The sequence below is a fragment of the Pseudopodoces humilis genome, chromosome 1 (genome assembly GCF_049639895.1).
Source record: "Pseudopodoces humilis isolate 2021_Gansu_Grassland_sample_001 chromosome 1, ASM4963989v1, whole genome shotgun sequence".
NCBI lineage: Eukaryota > Metazoa > Chordata > Aves > Passeriformes > Paridae > Pseudopodoces > Pseudopodoces humilis.
This window is the reverse complement of record NC_142200.1, coordinates 98085346-98110980: the sequence shown is the minus strand read 5'-3', so window position 1 is coordinate 98110980 and position 25635 is coordinate 98085346. Positions and strand designations below refer to the sequence as shown.

Sequence of the window (25635 nt, the reverse complement as noted above, 5' to 3'; positions counted from 1 at the left end):
AGTCATACAAATATGATTATCTGAGAAAAAATTTTGAGTCTGCTGGTAGTGAATAGTGCTTGAAATGTCTCTGATCCATAAAACAAGGTCAGTGGAGGTGATGTTGAAGACTAATGTGCTTACCTTTCAGAAATCATGTTTGGGTTCCTTTTTTTCTTGCAGAACGCAGAGAGGGTCTCTAGCTAGCTCTTCTTGCTCCTTTTTCCTTCCTTTCTTACCCTCCCTGCCTTTTTCTCTCCTATTCTCTCTTTCTTCCTGATGTTTCTGCACCAGAAGAAATAAAGAATCTTGTTTAGCCATAAGAGGAGCTTGCTGACACTGCATCTCAAAAGAAATGAGAGTAGTGAAGTTGATCAACTCAAGCAATAAAAGTCACTGTGGGGTAGAATGAATGATTGTGAGCAGGTGGCATCATTGTCTCCCTTTCTTCTAAGATCTTTAGTTATGTACATCCAGATCCATGTGTGGATAGGTAGAAATTAGAATTCATGTCAGCCGTTTTTACTGTGCATGGACAGACGTCGTGGCTGTCTCCGACATTGATTTCGTATTGCCAAATAAAAGGCAAGGCAGTGGAGGAAATCCTTGAAGCTGCAGTGTGAAAACAGCAGATGCTCTTGATCATCTCTTTGATAAGCATGTCTGTGTTAGACAACCATCACCATAGTAACCTTAAGAAACTGGGTGCACAAGTTGCTAGGCAATGAAATGCTGTAGGTTCGAACAAATGCTTGAGCCTTCTGAAATCAGTGGGGTTAGCTTCTAGTTCTACATCAGGATGCCAGATTATTATTTCTTTATTTATATTAAGGATAAGAATAATGTCACAGCAATGTTTCCCAAAGGAGTCAGCACAGTAGTCCTCCAGTGCAGCAGAGTCAGTGAAAGACAAGAAAACAAACAAATGTGATAAGGAAGGGGGAGGAAAAGGTGGGTTGAAATGCTAGGGAGCAAGGAAATTGGGAAGCCACTGTTAATGAAAAAGTAGTACTGGAAAGGGGCTGGTGTAAACAAGTAGTGACTGCTAAAGGTTAAAGTAATTTTAATTGCTTTAGGAAAGAAAGATGAAAAGGAAATTTCAGGTGATACAATGGTAATTGAACATCGAAAAAAGGTTTTTTCATGTATTTGCTTTTAATTAGCCTTTTAAACAAACTCCAAATGCTGGACTTCACTAACTTCTCAATTCTCTGGGTAGCTGTAGAAGGAACAGAAGTACAATCATCCCTGACGCTGCACCTGTGTCCTGTTGTGATGGGGAACTTCTTTGTTAGTGTTTTGCCTCACTTGTCTTGTCAGTGTGGAGTCCAAACTGCCTGAGCTTGCAGGAGAATTGCTGCTCACTACAAATGTCATTTAGTTGCAAGGAACACTGGTCTTCTTATACTTGGTTTCACAGCTTGCAAATGACAGCTTCTTACTTATTACAAATTAGATCACAATTGAACTTGCTTTGAAAGTTTTTCTGGTTTGGTTTTTTTTTTTCATGGAACAGTTAAATTGAGAAAAGACCCAAGTGGTGCTACTTCCAAATGGGTAGGTTAGAGCTGTTTAAATCCACTTTCTATATGTTCTTGCTCTTTTATTTTGTATTTTGCTATAATTCACAGCCTGAAGTAGCAAATATAGGATTGTCTTGGACCTTGACTTAATTAAAAATGCAGCTAGTTGAAGACAGCAATTTCATTTGAACAGAAGGTGAAAATCCATGATGTCATCTTACCATAACTACCTACATTCAACTTGAAAGTTCATTTTACTCTAAGTTCATCAGAACAGCAATGTTTTTGTATTACTATTAGATTAATTTACCCTGCTGCTGCTGGCTGCTTAAAATCAAACACCAGCTTAGAAAAAACAAATTAGTGTTAATACCAGAATATCATTGACTCATGGAGCTCTGTCCTTCAGGGCATGAGCCCAGCTGGCTATGGGTTATAAATTGTTCTGTTGCTTGTTGAATGAAGCAATTGATAGTCATCTGTGATAGCTCTGAAAACTTCTGTGACCAAGAGCAGAAAAGCAGCGAGCAAGGGGTGGGATTGGACCTATGTCTTGTCTATACCTCCTCCTCCAGACTGATCTCTTCAAGGGAAGCAATCCAAGTGTAATTTTGGATTACTTGGAGTAACTTTCCTTTGAGTTCCAAATGCAATCATTCTGTGTAGTACAGCTTTGCAGCTTGTATGATTTGCAGCTGAGTACAGAGTACTTCAGTGCAGAGTACTGAATCTTTGTGAATGTTTGCAGCTGTTGAATTTCAGCTTTGTTTGTAGATGACCACATCTGGTATTGCTAAGATAAATCATGTAAGAAGCAACTAAGATGCCATTTTTCTAGGAAGTGGAGTGTTGTGCAAGGCCTAGACTCGATATTGTACAACCCCTACCTGAGTCCTGTGAAGAGATCTCTTCTGATGCTCTAACAGTACGAGGATTTCAGGAAAATGAATGTCGTGATTATCATTTAGGTAGGTGTTCTCAATATTGTTTTGTTTTGTTTTCATACCTTGCTTAAAAAAGATTTGGATGTACTTAGCCTTCTTTTTCATTTTTTTCATTTTTTTTGTCATCTCCTTGAATAGCTGTAACTGCTTATGACACTGAATTGTAGACTGTAATCCACAAGAACCAGTCACATGAAAGAAGACAAATGTGTGTATTTAAACATCGTGATTTTTAGCACTGTCTAGTAGGTCAGACATACTGGAGAAGCCAGAAATATATATCTCATGTAATGTCCAGTATTGTGGAAGGCAATATCTTTGATGGAGATTTATTCAACATGTGATCCGTAGGAATTCTTTTTACACGAAGGGCTTCAGGAATAATGAAATGAGTGGTACAATGTCTGGAAAAGCTGTTTTAGAGGGAAAGATTGAATAAGTTTCATTTCAACAGTAGGAGGTACATTGGTCAGCGTAAGAGGGGCACACTCATATTTAGCTTCTCTGTACTGACAAAGCTGCCAGTTATATTACAGACCTCAAATGGTAAAATGGAATACATAGGAACTGGATTTTGGCAAGTTCCACCTAGAAGATAGGTTTAATTATGTAACAGGAAGGGACATTAAGCCCTGGTACAATATATGCCATATTTTAAAGATGGGATAGTTTTATGATCTATATGTTGTTGCTCAGAAAAATGTATGGCAAAGCTGATGCAGAATTCCTTGGTGAAGATTATGTAGCCTGTGCTATACAGAATCATTTCTTCTGGCTTTTAAAATCCATGAATCTGAATTTTAAGTATCTCCTCTGGCAGCATGCTTCAAATCATAGGCTTGGAAAACCTCTGTGTACATCTATGCCCTTAAGCCACTAGAAATATATCTCCTCCTGACCTCAAAAACATTGGTGCTGCTATCAGTAGAATTGGGGTTTCTTTATACTTCTTCCAAAGCAGAATACAGCTGTCCATAGCTGTACTTTTATGCTGTATGAATATTCTAGTTTACCTGAAAAAATCTAAATGTTTTGCATGGCTTTAAGACAAGCATTTTTTTGTGAATTGCTTATCACTTCAGGGGTGTATTTGTATGAGTGCATTGAAACTGATCTGGACCTACAAAGTATTGGTGTTTCTTCATGGTTCTGTCCAAATTATAACTATTCAGAATGGTCATCTTCTGCATTTGATTTTATCTTTTAGTAGTTTTTTCTTTGAGCCTACTTAAAAATAAAGGCTTATGGTATAAGAAAATGCATTATACATATAGCCTTAACTTGCAGCATTGCAAATGCATTGCTGTAATGTTGTGCTGTGTCCCCAGGGGTTATGGCATCTATCATTTATGCTTTTGATGGCCTTGACCTTGATGGGAAGGATAAGTTTATTGCAGGCTGTGTATTGTAATAGTCCTCTAAAAGTATAATAATGGGTTCTAAACCATCATAAAGTTTACACATAGTGGATGAATCAGAATTTGCAATAAGCTCTGGTGATTTTTTGAAAGATATTTTGCCATTTAAACCAGTTTTAATTTGTTGGAGAATACTGCTTCCAAACTAGTGTGTCCTGCAGGAGTAGCCTTGCTGTCTTCCTTGCATTCCCCCCTTTGTAAATTTCCCCCAAGGGTGTACTAAAAAGCAGAACTTTACTTAAAGAAAATATAGTAATAATAAAACTGTGTATGCATTTGCAGAATATTCGGAAGGTGAATCACTTTTTTATATCATCAGCCCAAGAGATGTGGTTGTGGCTAAAGAGCGGGACCAAGATGATCACATTGACTGGCTTCTTGAAAAGAAGAAATACGAAGTAATTTTTATATCATTCTTTCCTTCAGACTTTCCTTGTTTGGAAATTGGAGTAGGATGATGGACTTTGCTAGGTCATTTGGATTGGACAGTTTCTGTTCCTACAGTCACTGACTAAATGTTTGTAAAGGATGTGAGTTAACTATCTGTCCCTCCATCTCTTACAGAGTTAGTCCCACTACTGAAACTACTAATCAGAGTTTCACCCAAGTGAGGTAGCTGAATTAGATGCTGAAAATATGACTCTTGTCATCAGTTATGAAATGTGTTACCTGACACTGAAAATTATGAAAGCTGGGTTTTGGCTTTAGAATAGCAGAAGAGTTAACCAATGAGCTGTGCTTTTAAAAGTAAAATACTATGGGCTTGAACTGTGATTGTGCATGCTGAAAGTAGTGTTGTTCACAAGCTGATCCAATATTAAAAGACAAGGGTATACAGCTTTCTCAGAAAAAGAAATGGCTCAATATTTGATTGTGTAAATATTGGTGTTTGAGTATGTGTATCTAAACAACTAAAACAATAATAATAAATTTTACATACCATATCAACATACACACAATGGTCTGAATCCTAATATCCTGCATTTATTGACTTAGAACATTTGTTATGATGCATAAAGTTAACTTGCAAATTCTTATTTATGTTTGTGGTGTGCCCATTATAAGGAAAAAAAATGTGGAAAAACCATTCAGCATGTATTACTTTTGCTAATATAATCACGATATTTCTCATGCAGATTTGTTTAAATCCATGTGGATGCTTTTGCATTTGAATAGCAAACTTGTGTGATGAGTGCAGTTTTGCAGTGTATGTAAATCACAGCATTTGGTCTCTGAAGACTCCAGTAATTTGCAAGTGACAGCTGTGTGTGTGCCTTTACAAAATCCATTCAAGTTAGTAGACTGGCGTTTTACAATGTATATTAAAGGTTTCATTTTTATTTGTAAAAGTGCCAGCTTTTTTTCTGTACATTTGAAAAATGTAGAAGAATGGCAAATGACACTTAAATATAAATCATTCTGACCAAAGAAGACATTTGGGCTGGGGAACTGGAAGGTAGCCTTCCCCCATTCGCCCCTTTTCCTGTTGTTTTTTTCACAGGTTTTGGTAGTGAAGTGGTCTCATTTGAAAATGGACAAATGTGATTGCATTGTGTGTTTTGTTGTAATCTTGTGATTTGATCCTAATATAATAATGTGGAGTGAACCCAGATGGAAACAAAAGTAGTTTTCTCTTTGCTTGACTGCTTTTGTTTGAGTATGAATTCAAAGCTGTTCATCCAACCATGGCATTAAAAATTCTAACTTCCAATGACCTACTCTGAAAAACAGTTGATTAATACAGTTCTAGAGCTTTCTGAAAGTATTTGTATTTGACTGTTTTCTCCTTTTTGAATATAGGAAGCTTTGATGGCAGCTGAGATCAGTCAGAAAACCATAAAAAAGCACAAGATTTTGGTAAGTCTCAAAACTCCTATCCAAAACAAAATATCTTCTTTCTTTTAGAGTGCTGTAAGATGCCACAAATAAATTCCCTGTTTTTTATAATACCAGGCAATAACTGTTAGGCATACTCTAACTGGCATCTCATTTCTTGGTTTCAGCTGCAGAACAGGAGTGTTAGTGTGTGAAACATTAAAGGATCTGCATTTTATGAAGGTTCTATTTGCATTTAAAGGATGAGAATTCCATTTCTCTGCTGATGGGGGTTTTGTTTGCTTTTACTTTTGTATTAGATTTACTGTTGTTTGAGGTAACACGCAGTATTGCACTATTAGGGATTGCAGGCAGAAGTGACAAATTTCCCCTTAACTTGTACCTTGTACATGTGACAGGGTTTTGTAAAGAGTATTAAGAGATGCTCCTTTTCTCACATAGAGTTATTTCCCATGTTTACAGTCCCTTTCACAGAGCAACAAAGAGTATTGATGTTTAAAACAAAAGGGGGAATGGTGTAATAGATACAAAAAGCATCACTAATTTTAGTTCTTGTTTGTTTGCTTTTGTTTAAATTCACTAATACTGATGTTGCTTTAAATTGGAATTTGTACAAAGTGTTTGAAGATGTGTTTAATTTTTTGCCCAGATAACTGATGTAATAAGCATGCTGTATATCAGTATGTCTTAAAAATCTTTTATTCTTATGTAGTCCAGAAGTTGAATCAAGATTTAAATGGCATGCCATTACCTATCACAGAGTTTGCATTTAACAAAGCTGCTCTATGACCTTTGCAAAAGATGTGAAGAATAGTTAAAGGGTGTCCTGGCAATGCATTAGGAGGAAAAAAAGAAACCCAAACAAGCAAACAAACACCAAACCAAATAAAAAGTATCCCGCAACTTTTCTTTTGCTTTGCGGAAATTTGTTCTGCAATAAATGGTTAAATTCAGTGAAATACAAGCAGTTTTTGAGAATTTGGTCTATAAAGCAGAAGTCAACAGAATATGTTGAGGAAACAAAATGTTGACATCAAGCCCTAAGTGAAGTATTAGTGGTACACTGATTTAAAACAACTCATGCTCTCACTGTTTAGGGACACCACACTCAGGGTACCTGACAAGTCTGGTAGCCTTGGGGACTTTTTTAGACGGCAGTAATTATCACTGCTCCTCTGCACCTCTTGAACAGAGCACAGAGATCCTAAACAACCAGATCTACATATTTTCTTTATCCATCTTCTCTGCTCACTGGGAAGCTGGTCCACAGGAGAATAAAGATTTCTCTCAGCCTCTTTCTTGAGAATGATGAAGTTAAAAATAAGAAGGTGGTTCCTATAGTGTAATGAAATCCTAAAGTATTGTGTATGTGCATTTTTTTTCTAATTTTGTAGTAAATTTACCACTTGAAGTTGTTGCATACCCCTGTTCATATTCTGCTATAGTCAGTACTGTCCTTGATATTGATCAAAGGAATGTTGTGCCTCAGAAGATGCAAATGTTTATTTTTTCTAAGAAACAAGGACTTCTTTTTCATTGTACAGCTTCATTTTTTCTTTTTTTCTCTTTTTTTTTTTCTTTCAAGAAAGGGTGTGTTTTTTAGTTGTGAGATTCTTAGGTTATGCAGTGAGTACACTGGGTTGTGTCAAAATAGACATGAGTGTTGAGATCATTAGGAGGCTCATGCCAGAATTTTAATATGTGTTAAATGCCTACCAGAAACATTTTGAAACTGACCTGTGTGATGAACTTTGAGAAAGGAAATTCAGTATGTAATAAATAATAATCTTGCTAAGTTCTCAGGAATTCCTGCACTTTATTGAGCAGCACTAGGATTTATATTCTCAACCAACTTTTTGCCATCCTCTTCAAACTTTCTGTTGACAAAGAGCATGTCTTATACAATGACTGGTGATTTTCTTTTTGAACTAATTCAAGTACTGCAAGATCACCTATGTATTTCAAACAATCATTAATAATTAGCGGTGGTAGTCTTCTTAGCATCAGTGAGGTTATGAAAATTATTTAAAAGAGCACCTTCAGTCGAACCTGCAAGCAGTCTATGCAAGTATTTTGTATTGACTGTTCTGTGGGCCCTACTTGTAAAGGAGAATTAAGGCATGCACTTAGAGCTTTGATTTTCCAGCTGTATGCACTGCTGTTTTGGTGGTTCCTGCAGTAGTCAAGTAGTTCACTTCCAAACTTTTATAACTAATTCTCTGTTTTTATTCCCTCTAGGACATTGGCTTAGCCTATATAAATCACCTGGTGGAGAAAGGAGAGTATGACCTTGCTGCTCGGTAACCTCTTATTAAAGATCTTCTTTGCTGGCTAAAGAGTGTCTGTGTGGGGAAAAAGCAAAAAAACAAATTATTGATTCTGAAGTATTTGTGGATGTTGATTTCCTGTGTGTTCTTAAGTTTCTGAAGTTTCCAAACATAGAGGTTGCAGAGACATATACTTTTTTGTCTATAGTGACTAAAAGTTACTGTAAACTTTAACTGGAATTGAGGCATATCTTTTTGAAAGTAAGCCTTGATTTTTCATAGTCACACCAGATTTTCAAAACTGAGGTTTTGTTTGAATTTTGATAAACTCGGTTTATTAGTGTGTCATTGCACATAAGTCTATCAGAAAATAATTTGATTTTGCATAGGTGTAAACAAAAATGTCAAATATGGGAGTCTGAAGTAAGGATCAGAAATTACCCAAGGTTTTTGTTTTCATGTAAATGTAAGTGTAAGCATATCTTTTTAAGTGTTCAGTTTTTCTCAGCTGAGATTTAAAAACTTCACTCTTAAAGCTGACCGAGAGAGTGGCATCTCTGCCCATGTTGTGTGGATTTCAACTAGATGATGTTTAAACTCTGTTCCAATCCAAACCATTCTGTGGTTCTTTGAAAGCTAATATGGCCCTAATCAGTAAGGGTGAATGCATAATAAGCAGTTGGTCCTCTTGGATGGACAAAATTTTAAGGTTTGAAAGGAGGAAAACCTGGCATGCTCTACTTAAAGCGGTGGTTGCCAAAGTCAGACACTTTTGTGAGTGTCATGATAGGGAGAAGAGGAAATGAATCCTTGTAATAATGCTGTCACATTTGTATTACTTTCTGTACCTACTTTTGTTCTCATCTCTTTCATTTTCCTCCCAGAAAGTGCCAAAAAATCCTTGGCAAAAACACAGAACTCTGGGAATTTGAAGTTTACAAGTTTAAAGAAATAGGTCAGCTTAAAGTAAGTTAAATTCTGTGTCTGAACTCAAGTAATTTGCATGTTGTATTTACTGTTTGTATTGACCAAGTAAAGCATCACATTTAATGGCCCTGTTCTGGTATTGCTGCCTCAGATCTCTGTTTGTTCCTAGACTTTGTCTTAGTCTTTCCAATCGATATATCTTAAAACAAGATTGGAGGCATAGTGCTACATATTTTACTTGTTGGCAGTCTCCATATGAAGGACCCACCCCCAAGGCTTTTGCTTGCAAAGATGCTCACAGTTAAATACATCTTTACAATTTACTTCTAATTCGTTTCCAGTATGTCCTAAAATTCCTACCCCAATTATTAAGGAAAGTAGACTCTGTGGGTACCAGTCATTCTGGAAAATCCAGGTCTATTGTAATAGTTACACAACTTTAAGTGTCAAGGAATTGCAAAGCAGCAATGAAGACCTGTGCTAGAAATGGTGCTGAGGAAGAGGAGCACTCTATGCTGTGTGGTGCCTTCCCTAGTCGCAAGCCAGCGACAACAGTGCACATTTAATGTGAGAGTCTCAGTTAATAAATTGTGGAGGACATAAAGCCTAGTACTGTCACTGCTAAACCAATTGAAAACATTATGCACACTCCCTTTGGTAACGTGTGTACATTTACTCTGAATTTTATGTCTTCCTATTCAAACTCAATGAGCCAAAAAGGACATACTATTAAGATCTCACAGCATGCAGTCCTTTCCTGGTTTTGAGCTATTTAATTCTGTTCAAAGACCAAAAGTGTTTCAGCATTACAAATTTCAGAAATGTCTGACTTCTTTCAGAGCCACTCCAGTGCAAAAACAGCCTTGCCTTTAGTATGACTTCTTTGTGGTTTGGTGCACTCTTTACTGCTTTGGAAGATGAAATCCTATGTTTCTGTTTCTTTATTTCAGTCCAATAAAGGACTTGGATGCAGGTACAGATGAATTTTTGATAAAACTGCTTCTTAGTCCTTCTGGGTTCATTTTGTTCTTTAGCTGCAAATGTCTGGAAGGGATGTTTGTCTTATCTCCACTTACATCATCCAGCAAATTGTAAAATATCAAAATATTTTCAGGTTTGTTGCAGAAACATCTTTGCTCAATTACCACCTTTCTAAATTGTTGGCTGTTTTCAGAATATCTTTTTTCTTCCTATAGCCTAGGCACAGGAATTCTCAGAAATACATGAGATGCACTCCATTACATTATTCAGCTTCAAATTGCAGTTCTAGAAAATGCCTGCCTTATTTCACTATTTCAATTGCATATAACTTTTCCCAGATTTCTAAAGATGCCTGAGTATCATAAAGGATGGACTAAATTAAGCCAGATCTAAATGAAGGGGTCCTTGAAATGCTTGGGATCACTTGTTTGGAATTTTTACCTACTTACATGACTAACAGATATTAAACACCATATTGTAACTGGCCTATAATGGCTTTAAGCCCTGATGAGTAGACTATTTAAGATGTGGAAACAGAGTTCATTTCAAAGCAGAATTGTCTTGGAAGAATTTTCACTGCATGTAAGTTGTTGCCTGAAATCTGGTATCTCAAAACTAGCATAATTTTCCAATAACTAAGGTGACAGTAAACTAAAGGCTTGAAATTTCCTTCCTGCACAGAGAAATTAGTGATACCCCAGTGTCAAAGTCTATGGGATGAGTATTGTTTGTTTGCATGTGTTTTTAGGGGGGTTTTGAGTGTTCTGTAGTAAGTGGTCCTGTTTGGCTACCAAAGGTTGCATTTTAATATCTTGATGTCTCTCATCTTCAGTGAATGTCCTCTAGCGAGCCTAGCTGTGGCACTTTCAAGGTTCTAGAGCCTTGTGGTGATCTGTTCCTCTCCTCCTCCAGCAACAGTGACTTAAGGGAGTTATATGCTTATGTTGCCTTTTGCCCAACCTGGAAATGAAACTTGAGATAATTTTAGTAAGGAGGTAATATAAAAGAGGATCTTTATTTGAAGGCCTTGAAGTGCAGTTATGGAAAGATAACTGTGAAGTTATGGAAAGATATCTGTGAAGAGAAGAGAGGTCTAAAATGTAGTGAGATGTTTTTTCTCCTGCTTTATTCAAGCAACTTCAGTATCAAAATGCTATTGTACCATGTGCCAAGAGCAGGCAACAGGCAACATCTCAGTGTTTGGAGGAATTTCACTGGTGTTGGTCCCTCAGCTACAAACCCTACAATCCTCAGACAGCTGTTAGCAGTAGGATTTATTTTGGCAGGTGGAAATAATCTTGGCCTCTAGTTGCATGGAATAGTAGTGCTAATTAGATGCTGTGCTGAAATTCCAGGGTATGAGCTGATTTATTCTGGCAGCTTCTCATCTCCTGCTTGCTGGAATGCAATTCCTTAACACCTTCTTTACAGATAACATGCCTTCACCCTTTTCATGGAGAGATACATTTTCAAATTAATTTTCAATTGGGTATGTAAAAATAGCCCTTCATAGAATGTGGTGACCCCAAAGTAAGTCATAATTCAAAATTACACATATATTGTGCTTGCGTGGTCATGTTCTGGTATTGGAAGTGCTACAGTAGTGGCTTCTGTGAGAAGCTGGCAGAAGCTTCCTCCAAGTCCATCAGAGCCAATGCTAGCCAGCTCCAGAATGGACCCACTGCTGGCCAAGACCAGGCCAATCAGAAATGATAGGAACACCTCTGTGATAACAGATTTAAAAAGAAAGAAAAAAAGTTACTGCACAGTTGTGATTGTGACCAGAGAAGAACAGAGTCATAATATGAGAGAGGAACAACTCTGTAGACACCAAGGTCAGAGGAGAAAGGAGGAGAAGGAGATGCTCCAGGCACCAGAACTGAGATTCCTGTGCAGCCATGGTGCAGAACATGGTGAGGTAGCAGTGTCCCTGCACGCCATGGAAGACAGAGGGCAGCCCGTGTAGGAGCCCATGCTGGACTGGGCTGTGCCTGAAGGACTGCATCCAATGGAAGAGTGACCCACATTGCAGCAGTTCATGGAGAACTGTTGCCCATGGGATGGACTCATGTTAAAGAAGTTTGTGGAGAGCTGTCTCCTGTGGGAGGGACCCACACTGGAGAAGGGGAAGGACTCCTCTCTCTACCTGAGCAGCGAGAGAAGCAGTATGTGATGAACTGACCATAATCCCCATTCCCTGTCTCCCTGTGTTTCTGGGGTGAAGGAGTAGAGCCCAGGAAGGAGGCATGGATGGGGGAAGGTGGTTTTGATATTTATTTTACTTCTTATTATCCTGCTCTGGTTTGGTTATTAATAAATTCAGTTACTGTCCCAAATGTGAGTCTGTTTTGCTGTGATGGTATTTGGTGAGTGATCCCTCCCGGATCTTATCTTAACCCATGAACCCTTCGTTATATTTTTTTCTCCTCTGTCCAGTTGTGGAGGGAAGTGAGAGAGTGGCTTTGTTGGGTGCCTGGTGTCCAGTCAGGGTCAACCCACAACAACACATTTTTCAGCTAATGAATCCTTATACCTTTTTACAAGGCTTAGACTTTAAATGGATTTTGAGAACATTGTTTTTTTGAGGCGTCTTTCATGGGTTTTGTTTTCTAAATGACTACTGGTACCTTAAGGACAATGGCTGATTCTCCCATTCTAATTAGTATCTTGCCATCTGTCTCTCAAATGATAGTTCTTTTAAATGAGTTATACAATTCCAGTGTGTATAATCCTAAAGTAAATAAATTCTGTGTGTTGCTTATGAATTTATAAGGCTTACAGTGATTATCAGGGACTATGTTTTGTGTATAGCTTTGTTCATTTCACAACATTTTTTTTTTCTATCAGTATACCAGGATGTTATATGTCATTCCTCATCTGACACTTTGTTCTCCTTGTTCCCATAGGCAATTAGTCGTTACTTGCCAAGACGAGATCCAGTTTTGAAACCTCTGATCTACGAAATGGTCCTGCATGCATTTTTGGAAAGTGACTATGAGGTACTGCAGCCTGATGTGTCCACATAGTTATTGCCAGCCAAAGACCCTTAGCAGGGAAGAATTCTGACAGCAAATTCTCTCTGTATTCAAACAGATTATCAGTGGACAGTTCCACAATAATGACGATATTTAAAAGTTTAATTTTAATTTTAAGAAAATTAAAAAAAATAAATGTTCCTCAGAGCATGCAAATACAGTGAGATTGATTATTTATTAGACTGTTATTTTTAGTTTGTGTAATGTAGCATAAGTGGTTGGAGGTGATGCACAAAGCCTACAGCACCTAAAGAGACTCAGCTTCATAAATCTTAATAACATTGCCCTAAGAAGGAAAAATCTGTGTTCTGCACTACATGTCTGTGGGCATGTAAAAGTTCTTTAAAGGTTAAGGACAGCAGGTATTATCTCAGAGGCTTAGTTGAAGCTTTGATGTTTTGAAATGCTCCTTAGGCCATTCTTTCTATTTCTGTTACAATCTCTTATACTTTTAGGGCTTTGCAACCCTAATAAAAGAGTGGCCTGGAGATCTGTACAACAACACAATCATAGTTCAAGCTGTAGTGGATCACCTGAAGAAAGATCCACAGAACAGGACTCTGCTAAGAACGCTTGCAGAACTGTGAGTACAGTTTTATATTCCTGTTACAAAAAGTACACTTAAAATAGCGTACTGTAGTTTATCCACATTTGCTTAGCTCTCTTAGCAGAAATCTTCTTTACTGTAGTCTACAGAGTATTGGCTTTCTCTCCACTCAGCTGATTGCACAGCTTAGCAATTCTTTACCCTTCCTTGTAAAGTTCACATTGACTATGAAAGCAAACTGTTAAGCATGAGATTGGATTTCCTACTCCTCTTTCCAAAGTAAATAGCTAACATTCCTCTTCATGCTGTCAGAGGAAACTGAAGTGTGCATTTCAGAATTACCCATGTGAAAATAAAATGGTGGGGGGTTTTGCCCACTATTTAAGAAGTGTATTTAGGTTTACTGCATGGATGGAAATATGTGACTAGAAAATGTGCCAAAACTGATCTGGTTCTTGGTCCACTTGGTCACTACAGGGAAAAAGCTCTTTGATTTTCTCAGCTTGAATACTGTTATTTTCAAACTGCTCCTTTGAAGAAAGAAGACTTACTGTCTATTGCTATGTTACAATCTGCCTGAAAGTTTTAAGAGTACAATGTTTTTTTAGCTCTGAAGAGTGTTCCAGTTGGTTTCTATGAATTGAAAGGCTAGCATTTTGTGTGTTTCCCCTGTGAGTTGAAAATGGAAAATGAAAATTCAGAAAACTACAGGTCAGAACACAAATGAAGGCAAATATAAACAGAGGTGAAATTAATGTTGCCTGATAGTTTCTTCCCTTTTACAAAAATGAATCACAGCTCTATTTAGATATTTATAAAATCAAGTAGTATCCTAACGTGTTTTACATACTAGAGTATGTTTGTATTTTCTCTCATAAGTGATTTTCCTACACTTAAGTATGTAACATTACATGTATTATAATACTATTTTTATCAGGTACACTTATGATCAGCGCTATGGCAGAGCCCTAGAAATCTACCTAACTCTGAGGCACAAAGATGTCTTCCAGTTGATCCACAAACACAATCTCTTCAGTTCTATCAGAGACAAAATTGTTCTGCTCATGGATTTTGATTCAGAGGTATGGTGATCTTAATGATTTTATATTCACTTTCCTCTAGATATAATTTAACAGATTAAAAATAAATGAGCTAAAGATGGTGTTGAGGAGAGTGTGTGTTTGCTGCATCTGGATACATTCTGAGGTAAGGAAGATTGTTTGTCTAGATTGCAAAGTAATTGACCCAAGATTATTTTTCCCTTCATATTTCCATTTGTGTTTCCTTTCCATTTCCATTTGTCACTCTCAATGAGAAAAGTGAGTGTCCACATCATTTGAGATTGTTGTGATTCTCAGGTCACAACATTAAATATCATTTCACGCAGATTTCGCCATTTTACTCTTTCTGTAAGCCAAAGAAAGGAGAGAGTGAATTTATTTAGGCACATATTACATATACTTACCATTTTCCTTTCACCGGTCAATTAATCTGCTTCTGAAAGTTTGCAAGGTTATTAACCTAAATTCCAAAAATCAGGAAGTGTTAATTGCATGCTGAATTCTATCTACTTTCTTTCCAGCTGGTTATAAAACCTGAGCAAACAAGTTTTGGTGATAACCAAGTAGATCTCTTTTTTCAGTGCAGTAGTTGTAGCACTGCAGCTAAAATATGGATCTCTACTGTTGGTGATCATCTTTAGTATGCCCATCCTAAACTACATGGAGAAAAAAAAGTATAATTTTTTTAATCCAATAGAATAAGTCATACCAGGAATTTTTAGGAATATCAAGCCATATCTTGGTATTTTTTGAAATTGAAGCAAAAGTTTGCTCTTGAAAGAGGAAGCAGAACCTGAGTTCTGGTGACCACTTGGCTTACATGGTCTTGTTTGCATGATTAATGTATTGGTGTGCAGGTAGTTTGGAGGAATCCAGTTGTGAGAGAGATTGAATTGTGTGTGTTTCTTACGTAGTCATCACCCTGTAGTTCCCTTCAGTGATGGAACAAATAGTATTTCTACATTGTTCAGCAGTGGCTTTTTGTGATTGATGATGATTCAGTGGGCATATGTCACCTGCAGTGTCAGTGCACAGCATTTATTGCTATTAGTGAGGAAACTTAAGAGAAGTATTCTGGAAGAATGCAGTGCTGTGCTGTCAAGGTATGCTGGTGTTGTGTAAATTGTTCTCTGAATTTCTCTTGCTGAAAAGAGTAGGTCTGCAATATCTATCTGACACCCATCAGTGAACAAGCATAATATTATATAGAGTATGAGAAAATATGTATACCTGTTTCCTATCTGAGTTCTTTTTTTCTGTTGTAGAAAGCGGTAGACATGCTTTTGGATAATGAAGATAAAATTTCCGTGAGTATGACAAGCTCATGGCATGGCAGTCCACTGCTAGCTTTTATTACCTGGTCTCCCCTCAGTCTTGTAAATGTGATGTCTATCACAGGTTTGTTTTCTTTCAGATTGACAGAGTTGTTGAAGAATTAGAAAACAGGCCTGAGTTACAGCATGTGGTAAGTATTCCTGTATTCTGTTGATTTCAAGTTGAGCTGAATAAACTCTTGGCTGGACATACCTTTTACAGGACTGTTTATCTTTTCAAAGTGCACCTGACACTGAAATGTCATAAATAATCAGAGGCAAAGGGGCTATTTCTGGCAATTTCCTCTTTAGCATGGCCATAGCATCTTCACAGTAGTTAAATGATCTTAAAATATGTACCTGTTAGAATTTGATAACATAGTACATACTTATTAACATCTCCTTTGCACTGCATTGTAGGCATTTGTCTTTTCTGGTCAATTAATTCTTGCTTTTATTCCTTCTTTTTCCCTACCCAAAAATGCGGTTGGTTGGTGGCTGCAGCTCTAAAATGTTTTGCTGATCCATAGACAAAGTGAATTGCTTGTCTTTCTGGAGCTGTAACTTCCATACACTGTTGAATTGTTCTTGTTTGTACAGAATTACAATATCACTGTAAGGCTGTGGGTCCGCACTGCTATTCCAGAAGTTCCTCTTTGGTTTGAACATGCTGTCAGTGGAGTACATAGTGTGACTCCTCATAATGTGTGACAGTGGGCTTGGGCTGTATTAGAGAGGGAAGTTTTAACTTGCTCTTGGTCACAGATAGGGCTTAGGTATTCATCTGGTGGAGAGGTGGTTTATGGGTTAGAGATCTGATTATGGGAAGCAGATCTATGGCAAGTGCAGTCCACAGCCCAAGTGCTTTGCAAAGGCAGCTGACAGACTGTCAGTTTACAGAAGAGATGCATGCAGAGGAAGGCAACAAAGATGGTGAATGGTCTAGAGGGGAAGCCGTACAAAGAGCAGCTGAGGTCACTTGGTTTTGCTCAGCCTGGAGAAGAGGAGACTGAGGGGAGTCCTTATAGCTATTTGCACCTTCTTCACAAGGGAAGTGTCAAGGCAGGCACTGATCTCTTCTCTGAGGACCTGTGACAGGACCCAAGGACATAGCATGAAGCTGTTTCAGGGGAGGTTTAGGTTAGATATTAGGAAAAGCTTTTCCCACTAGAGTGGCTGGGCACTGAAACAGGTTTCCACTCTGGTGAAGTGGTCACAGCATCAAGGTTATCTGAGTTCAAGAAGCATTTGGACAATGTTTTCAGGAATATGGTGTGATTCCTAGGGCTGTCCTGTGAAGGGCCAGGAGTTGGAATTTGATTATCTATGTGGTTCCCTTCCAACTCAGGAGTTTCTATGATTCCATTAATAATATTGAGCAAGTGGGCTTGAATTCTGACTTTTTTTTTTTTTTTTGGATTCCTAGTATTTACACAAGCTTTTCAAAAGAGACCACCATAAAGGCCAGCGATATCATGAGAAACAGATCAGCCTTTATGCTGAATATGATCGACCAAACTTACTTCCATTTCTCAGAGACAGCACACACTGCCCACTGGAGAAGGTAAGCCCCAGAAATCTAAGCAGAGGTCCTTGATTTTTATGTCTGATCTGTAGCTTGTAGTCTTGTGAATTTCAAACTGTGTCTGGTACTGCCCTCTACTGCCAATATGAGGGATCCTTTGAGTTTGTGGCCATCACCTGCAGTTTGGTTTGCAGAGCTGATGATACCTGAGACTTTAATCTCTCAGCTCACAGGGCAGGAATCGATGGGTATTTTTAATGCAGAAGTTCTGAATTCACATCTGGTGTGTAGCTACAACATATCTACTCATCAGTGCTTGACTGAACAATACGTTATGGTTTCAAGAAACTGAAAATCTTTTTGCCAAATCTAGCAGTTGTCAGTGTTAGATCTTGAAAAACCGGTAGCTGTAACTGTAGTTATTCTATCTTTTTATTGTAAGGCCATAAGTTTCACTTTAATAATATATATACACAAAATAAGTTACTGAACTAACAGGGCTAAAAGTATTTGTCTTTGCACTTTGGCTTGGCACTTGGGGTTTTACAGAGTACCAGGTTTCCATCTTCTAATATTTTTGTATTTTTTTCTATTTTCCTTCCTTGCTCTTTCTTGTCAAATTATAAAATGCATAAAGCTAAAGCCAATCTTGAGTTGTTTCCCCTGCTTGAATTAATGTGAAATTAATGGAATTTCTAAGTTTTCCAATTTAGATGGGTCAGTATTTTATTATTTGTATTTATTGCTGTTAATGGTTGAGCAGAGCAGACCTTGCCTATTCATATGCAGCTATAATGATGACAGTGGAGTAGTTTTCAAGTGTGATATTGAATGTTGTATTTTACATGGTTAACATTCTAAAGCAAACTAATACTGTTCCTGGTACCTCTCTTGTTTTGCATGTTTTTGGCTACTGAAAAATAGGTTCTTGGCATTGGAGAATTGGGATTTGTTGGAACCATTACCTGAAACTACACTGACTAGTTTAGGCAGTGAGCCTGAGAGGTTTCCAGCCAGAAACTTTGGTCTACAATATTGGCTTACTTGTTTTTAACTTTCTGATTCTTCGTTACTGCCTTATGTATTATTCATGTGATCATGGTTTTGTGTATAAAACCTTACCTGCATTTTGTTTTTTTAATTTTGAGGCAAATTAGTTATTGCACATCCAGCCTCCTATCTTTAATGCAGGTGGTGCAGAAAAGTGCTCTGTGAAACTGATGCTCATTGCTGGTACTGCTTTACTGAAGATACGGGCTATGAGCAAGGATAGGTCAGAGACCCATCAGCTTCTGGAAGGTGTGGTGCAGTAATCACAAAAGTCAACAGAGAAGAATGTCAGAAAAAACATGTCATTCTAACCTTAATGTTAAAATATTAACATCTTTCAGTAAAAAGCTGAGGAGGAGAGAAAAAGATACTACTACTAATTCTGTAATTATACTTCTTTCTCTGCATGTCATATAGTAACACTTCTTCTGACATACAGATTTTTGTTCTAAGAAAATGAAAAGGTTACTAAGAATTTCCCAGTTACCACTGTTTTCAGTTCCTGTTAAGCAAGTTCCAACAGGGTGTATAAACTGCAAAAAGCTATTTCTGTTTGAAAAAAATCCACTCTTATTATTGCTCTAATGAAATTATAAACTCATCAAGAAGAAATAATTTACACTCTTTAGAAGTAAGCCACTTTTATTCAAGTGCAGTTTAGCAAACATTTTAAAAATCAGAAAAATTAGCTGGAAGAGAAGTCAGAATGTTCCCTGTTTTCCTCTAGAGGGAGCATGACAGTCAGGAAATGGCAGTATCTGGAACTACTGCATACCTGGTGCTTTGTAGTTTACCTTTTAAGTGGAGAGGAAAAACAAGGCTGTCAGCTGTGTATATAACTTAATAGTATTATTCATACCTTCATTCACCTGAGGTATCTGGTTGGTAATTCACTTACTGTAGCCCAAAATTTAGTGTCCATATTTCTAATCTTCATAGTAACTCTTATGAAATAATAAGAATTGGAAGGAAAAGTTAATTCCTACCTCATTTTTGATTGTAGCTACACTTTTTTTAGTGAAAGTTTTGAACTCCAAGTGTGAAAGTTGGTGAACAGTTGTCTTTAGAGGAATGCTATGAATCTTGAGTTTGCTTTCTGTTTCCAGACTGGAAACAGACATGGCACTGTTTATGCCATACCAGCCCAGCCTATTTCCTGTTACTACAAACTTGTTGGTAATCAGTTTGGTAGTTTCGATAATTGTGCTGGTTTCCAACTAGACACAGATTCTTTAGATGCTGAAGGTACTTAGCCCTTAGGTCTTTAAACCAAATTTACAAGAAGTGCTTCCTCCATATTCTTTCATATTTGTTATTTCGCGTTGTCTTCTTGGTACAAAATTTGAAGGGCACTCTCTTGAAACCATTCTGGTTACCCTGAGGAGGTTTTCAGCCTTGTGTTATTAATGTATGTCAAGCAGACTTACATCACTAGAAACCACATAACTCCACCCACAAAAAGCAAGTTTTCATAGCAGATAACCTTGATGTTTTTTATTAACCAACTTTTGGAGGCAGAATAAAGAAGTTGCTGGTAGAATTACAGGCAGAGATTGACATAGTCCAGATTGAAATACCTGTTCTGTCCCCAGATTTTTTCAGTCTCAGAGAAGAATTTTAAAGAGAGTCGTGGAAGTCATGAAGCTTCTCTTCTTAATTAAGGCCAGAGAACTTGGCAGTGCTTATTAAGGGAGCTGTGTTCCTGTCAAAATGAATATTGTAATTTGGTGGAAAAATCACTTCAAGCTTCTTGCAGCATTTGTGATCAATAAAATTTCATGTTGCATGGTTTCCTGAATTCTCTTCTCTTCTCTTCTCTCTTCTCTTACATTCAAGGCTCTTGAAATCTGCCAGCAGAGGAACTTTGTAGAAGAGACAGTCTATCTTCTGAGTAAGTAATTCAGAACAAATAACTGTGATCAATTACAACACTTTTAAACTTGTAATAAAGTTTATGGTGTGAAAATACATTGTCTAATATCTAAACCAAATAATATGATTTAGAAAATAAATCAAAGCAGTGGATGGATATGATGTCTTAATTTCATATATTGTGTTACTGTGTTTACTTGGTGTTCTTCTGGGGTTCTGGAAGTGTTGCAGAGGCTATGGGGAACAAGTTGGGAAGGGAGGTATTTCTGATACAATCTCCAAGAGAAGAGTTATATTGTTGGTTTTGAAAAGAGAGGAGAAATTAAATGTTTTATTCTGAGTACATCTTAGAAGCTTAGTATTATCTTTTGCTGAGATTAAAGATTTGCTTATATTGCTTTCTATAATTTTTTTTTTTCCATAAAATTAGTTGTAAATTAACTCCTTCAGCTGGCCAAGAATTCTACCTCTGAATGAGAGGCATTGGAAGACTTATATATACATTTATGTATGAGTCAGGAACAGAATAGTAAGCATTTTTGAAAACAATCTCTGGTTCAGTCAGAAATAGAATATTTTGTGGACCATTTCAGTGGAGAATAAGATTTACTAATGAGTTTATTTAAAGAATGGTTCATAATTTCTGCTACCTTTTCCTGTTTCTGCTTGTTTTTCATGGGTGTAATCTGCACTATACTTACTGCAAATTAAGAGGGCTCATGTGGGCCCTTGAAGCTGGTATTTCATGTTATAGTTTATGTCCATACACATAAACACACTCCCCCTCATGTTAGATGTTGCTGCAGTTCAGAACCCCAGATATAATGCAGCACATCCTTGAGAAAGCCTCCAGGTCCCAGTCCAGCAAACTGCTCCAAGCACTTGTTCAGATTATACTGATTTGTATTCCTACATCAGAATAGACTAGATTTGGTCTTAGTTGAATTAGTTTGAGTCAACTTCACACTTACAAAATTCTTATTGAAGGAACACTGATGAGCAATTCACATTTAAAATCTCTTATTTTTCCTTCCAGGCAGAATGGGTAATAGCCGCAGTGCCTTGAAGATGATAATGGAAGAATTGCAAGATGTAGATAAAGCTATTGAATTTGCCAAGGAACAAGATGATGGAGAACTTTGGGAAGATCTCATTCTATATTCTATTGACAAACCACGTAAGTGGGATAGTTTCTGGAAAGCCTTGCATGTGTGGAATTCTATTGCAATTAAAAGATTGAATTATTCACATGTATGTTACAGAAGGCATTTATGTGTGGTCAGGGAGGTGTTCTGGTTTGTGAAACACAGCACAGCTGTCCTACTGTGCATGAAAACTAGCAACAAGGCAGTGTGAGGTTATGCTGCACAATGAATACTTGGAGGCTTAATATTGAATAAGCTCTGCATAATTATGTCCTTAACAACAAATCAAGGGGACAGTAGTGCTTTTATTTTAGCAGAATGAGATTTTTAGACAGCCTCAAAACACAGTCTACAGCCTTGATGAGGATTTTGCATACTATGTTATTACAACTGCCTCCCTTTGAGATTCTGAAAATGAAGAGCCTACACCTTTCCTCCCTTCAGTAAAACAACTAATTTATTTTGTTTCTGTCTTACAAAGGTAATATCGGTAATATTGAGTGCATTTTTCCTTTCATTCATTATATGAGTTAAAAGGTTAGATGGACTCAGAAACATAAGCATCAGTGTTGTCAAGGAGGCAGATTCAAAGAAGTTCAAATGACTAAGAAAACATAGAATTTTCATAACTATATACTCCATTAGTTTTTGCAGCCTCTTCTGGGGTTTTAAATCACGACTTTAAAGTCTCTCTTGGGACCTGTTTTCTGGGGGATTATGAGTCTTGTAGAATTAGTGTCAGAATACATATCTTTTCATCCCTTGCCTGCTAATTTCGACAGGAAGAAGTGACCAGAATCTGTTAATCCTCAAGAAGAATGGCATTCTGAAATTACCCATACTTGAATGCATCACTAAGTAATACTATAGTCAGTGATATCTTTAGAGCAAAAGGGATTCAAAGCATACAGAATTCTCTCAGTTCCTCTATGTTACAGTTTCTGCCCATATGCAGAGCAGCTCTAGTAATATTGCTCAGTTGTGGGGGTTGAAGAAAAAACACAGCCTTGAGTCATCATTCTAGTGGGTTTTTTAGCCAGATGCCCTTCAAAAAGCAAAACACTTCTATGGTGTCACTCTCACCAATGTTTAGAAACACATTGAAATTGGGTTAGGTGCTTGAAAATTTGTTTTTAAACCCTGGAACTGAGAATTGAATTACCACATAACATAGTTAATTTTTTCATTCTATTTGCTTGAGTGCTCTTTTTATTGAATCAAAATGCATTATTTACTTGTGAGTTTGTGCTGGAGACTCAGTTACCACTTTGCTGAATATGCTGGAAGTTCTGTAAATTGCCAAACTGTATCTTCCTCACTTTCCCAAAGGCTTGTATTCAAGTAAATAACAGCTGCAAGAAACATAAGAAGACTGTAGAATAGACTTAGTACTTTCACTTAGTAGAGAGCTAAGGAATATGCCAAAGCCTGTAGTTTGTCACCAAAGTATCCTTTAATCAGGTATTTTGCTGGATTGTTTTTCTTAATTTCTTTACCTCTTGGTTTTCACAGCTTTTATTACTGGTTTGTTGAACAATATTGGAACTCATGTTGATCCTATTCTTTTGATCCACCGCATTAAGGAAGGCATGGAGATTCCTAATTTGAGAGACTCACTAGTGAAAATTCTTCAAGACTACAACTTGCAGGTAGATGTTGCATTCTTCATGGGATACTAATTTTCAGAGATACAGCAAACCCTCTTTGTCACTTAACAATAAATTTGTACCGTGATTTGTTCAGTCACTGGTCATGGACACTGGGCTGATATAAAACTATGACAGAAATAGTGGAAATTTGCCAAGATTTCTTGATAGCTTCTAGCCCTTCTAAATGTCTTCCATGCTGTCGTAAGCCTGGTGGACAAGTAGAACTGGAAGCATCTTGAGTGATTTAGCCTATTTTACTCTGCTCGACTGTCCAGTATTGGAAAGTTTCATGACCGCTACTTTTCATCTGTTTCAAATGAATGCAGAGGCAGAATGGAGGCAGAATGTAACATTCCCTCGCTGAAACATTCTTCAGATGTTAGAGCCATATGTTAAGTGTCATACCAACTGAAGGAAGATGAAATTTAAAATCAAGTTCATGCCAATGATGCAGAATCAGCTGGTTGAGCATGATTCTAGTAATGCCAAGGTTGTGGGTTCGATTCCTGTAATATGGACCAAATATTCTGTGCATGTGTTGCAGTTCATGCATTTTTTTAAAAATGGACTGTTCACTGGATTATGGGAGTTCTTATCCCAGTATATTGTATAGGTATGTGCAGTCCCCTACATTGGTTCTTAGATGTGTTTGTAAGAACTTACAAGAAATGCACCTTTCAGTGTTCCCTGAAAGTAGCCAGTAGAGTGTGCTGCACTGTATATTTTAAATCTTGCTGCTACAAAAGGAGTCCCAAACCTGAATTCTCTGTTATGCTGTTCTGCATCGCTCTACTGAAAGAAAGATTAAGAGAAGTTTGAATGCGTCCAGCGTGACTATGCAGAGTCCAAGAAAACATAGTACATTAGGTGGTGAAAACTGATTTTCTAAGCCTCAAACATTTCTTCCTCATCTGCTATAAGTCTTTCAACATTTCGAGCAAATAGATGGACTCGATGGTTACATTAAAGTCATGGCTGGTATCTTTCCAGGCCAATAAAAACCCATATCTCCCTTCAGGGCAAGTTTTAAGCCTTTCTAAGGCTTTTCCATTATTTTATTTTTATATGCACTTCAGATTATGATTTTGGCTATTTCAAAGAAGCATTTTACATTTCTTCATCTCCCAACACTTGTTATATGCAAGGAACCTCCCCAGATAGATACATTTGCATATCATGCATGTTGTAACATTGCTTCAGGTTTTGACTTCATCAGGTGCTCGTATCCTTCCAAAATGATACGAGCTAAATACCATGCTGCATTTCAACAGTTGCATGTTAATCTTGCTGCTGTCATTACCACCATTGATCCTCCTATTCCTGCATTCTCATGAAATCAAAATGTAATATTTGTTGTGTTTGCAGGCAGACTGAGAAAGTGCTGTAAGCATAGTTTCAGCTTTACACATATACAGAGTACATTGCATGGCTTCAGACAAAGCTGATGACATCATTTGGTGATATTTTGGGGATGGAAGTATAATTTTTTCTTCAAATACCTTTTAACAGAATTACTTCTGGATTAAAAGCATGTATTTAACCTTGATAATTATGTCTAAAATTATTTACTGTTAGCATTATAAGGATTCATGGATTTCAAATTAATTGATTTTGAAGCAGAGTTTGATAGCTCTAGGGCTAGAATTTAGATTTCATAGGGATAATAGAAATTAGGGAAGCTTAATGTAATTTGTATTTGGCTTGCTTGTATGATAGAAAAAAGTATAGCCCTAAAAAAGTCATTATTTCATTAGAGGAATGTAAGTTATAGTTTAAAATAAATCTGTTCCCTAGGTGTTACTGGCGGCAGTGTGAAGTGCACTGTTTATGCACAGATGTTTTATCTACATTGAAATTTAAAGATCTTATTTCTATTTTGCATGCTCACCGAAGTAGCCAATTGGCAAGCTCAAATTTCATAGAGGGACTGTTTCTGCATTCAGTGTGTGCTTCAGGACATGGCTGGAACTTTGGGTGAATGTCTAAGCAGCCTCTCCTTGCTGAGGGCAGTTCTGCCCTAGCAGAACTGTTATTGCTGCCTCATTAGCTGTTCTAAAGCTAGTCTTTGGTGTGTTTGTATGATGCCTGGCCATTCCTCTGCACGTGTTGTGTAGGTTCATGCTGAGAAGTCAATGGCCTTTATTCTGGCCTTGCACAGCTCTGGCTTTTAGTAGAAGCCTCCTGATGTGTAGCATGAAACATACCAGACATTTTGAACTCACTCAGAAATACAAATTTCATTGGCTAGGATTTTCTGTATCTTCATCTTTTTGGATCTCAAGCTCTGTACACATGTAAGTTTTATTGTTCTCATTTTCAAAGGCAAAAGGAATCTTGCGCTAAGATCCACAGAGGAGGAGTGCAGGTGAAAAGAGAAGCTGCTGCTTGACTTGCAGTCAAGTCACTGCCTAACACAAAAACTGTGCTGGTCTTTTCATAATGATGGCTTCCCAAAAGATGTTACCACTGTGCCACTATATTTTTTAATTGTGGGCTTCTTTTGCAAGCCCTAATAAGATTATTTTATGCCTATGTAAGCATGCAAATGAAAATTTCCTATTGT

General features: G+C 37.3%; 1 protein-coding gene across 1 annotated transcript in view; it reads left to right on the top strand.

Moving 5' to 3' along the window:
* VPS41 (VPS41 subunit of HOPS complex) overlaps positions 1-25635 on the top strand; it is a 112675-nt gene that overhangs the window by 78065 nt on the left and 8975 nt on the right. Inside the window, exons 12-25 of the mRNA XM_005529935.2 lie at positions 2341-2470; positions 4147-4262; positions 5665-5721; positions 7939-8000; positions 8852-8933; positions 12782-12874; positions 13366-13493; positions 14395-14539; positions 15784-15825; positions 15933-15983; positions 17258-17395; positions 20243-20297; positions 21315-21455; positions 22936-23072. Coding sequence (XP_005529992.1) covers positions 2341-2470; positions 4147-4262; positions 5665-5721; positions 7939-8000; positions 8852-8933; positions 12782-12874; positions 13366-13493; positions 14395-14539; positions 15784-15825; positions 15933-15983; positions 17258-17395; positions 20243-20297; positions 21315-21455; positions 22936-23072 — 1377 coding nt within the window. The remainder of the gene's footprint in view (positions 1-2340; positions 2471-4146; positions 4263-5664; positions 5722-7938; positions 8001-8851; positions 8934-12781; positions 12875-13365; positions 13494-14394; positions 14540-15783; positions 15826-15932; positions 15984-17257; positions 17396-20242; positions 20298-21314; positions 21456-22935; positions 23073-25635) is intronic.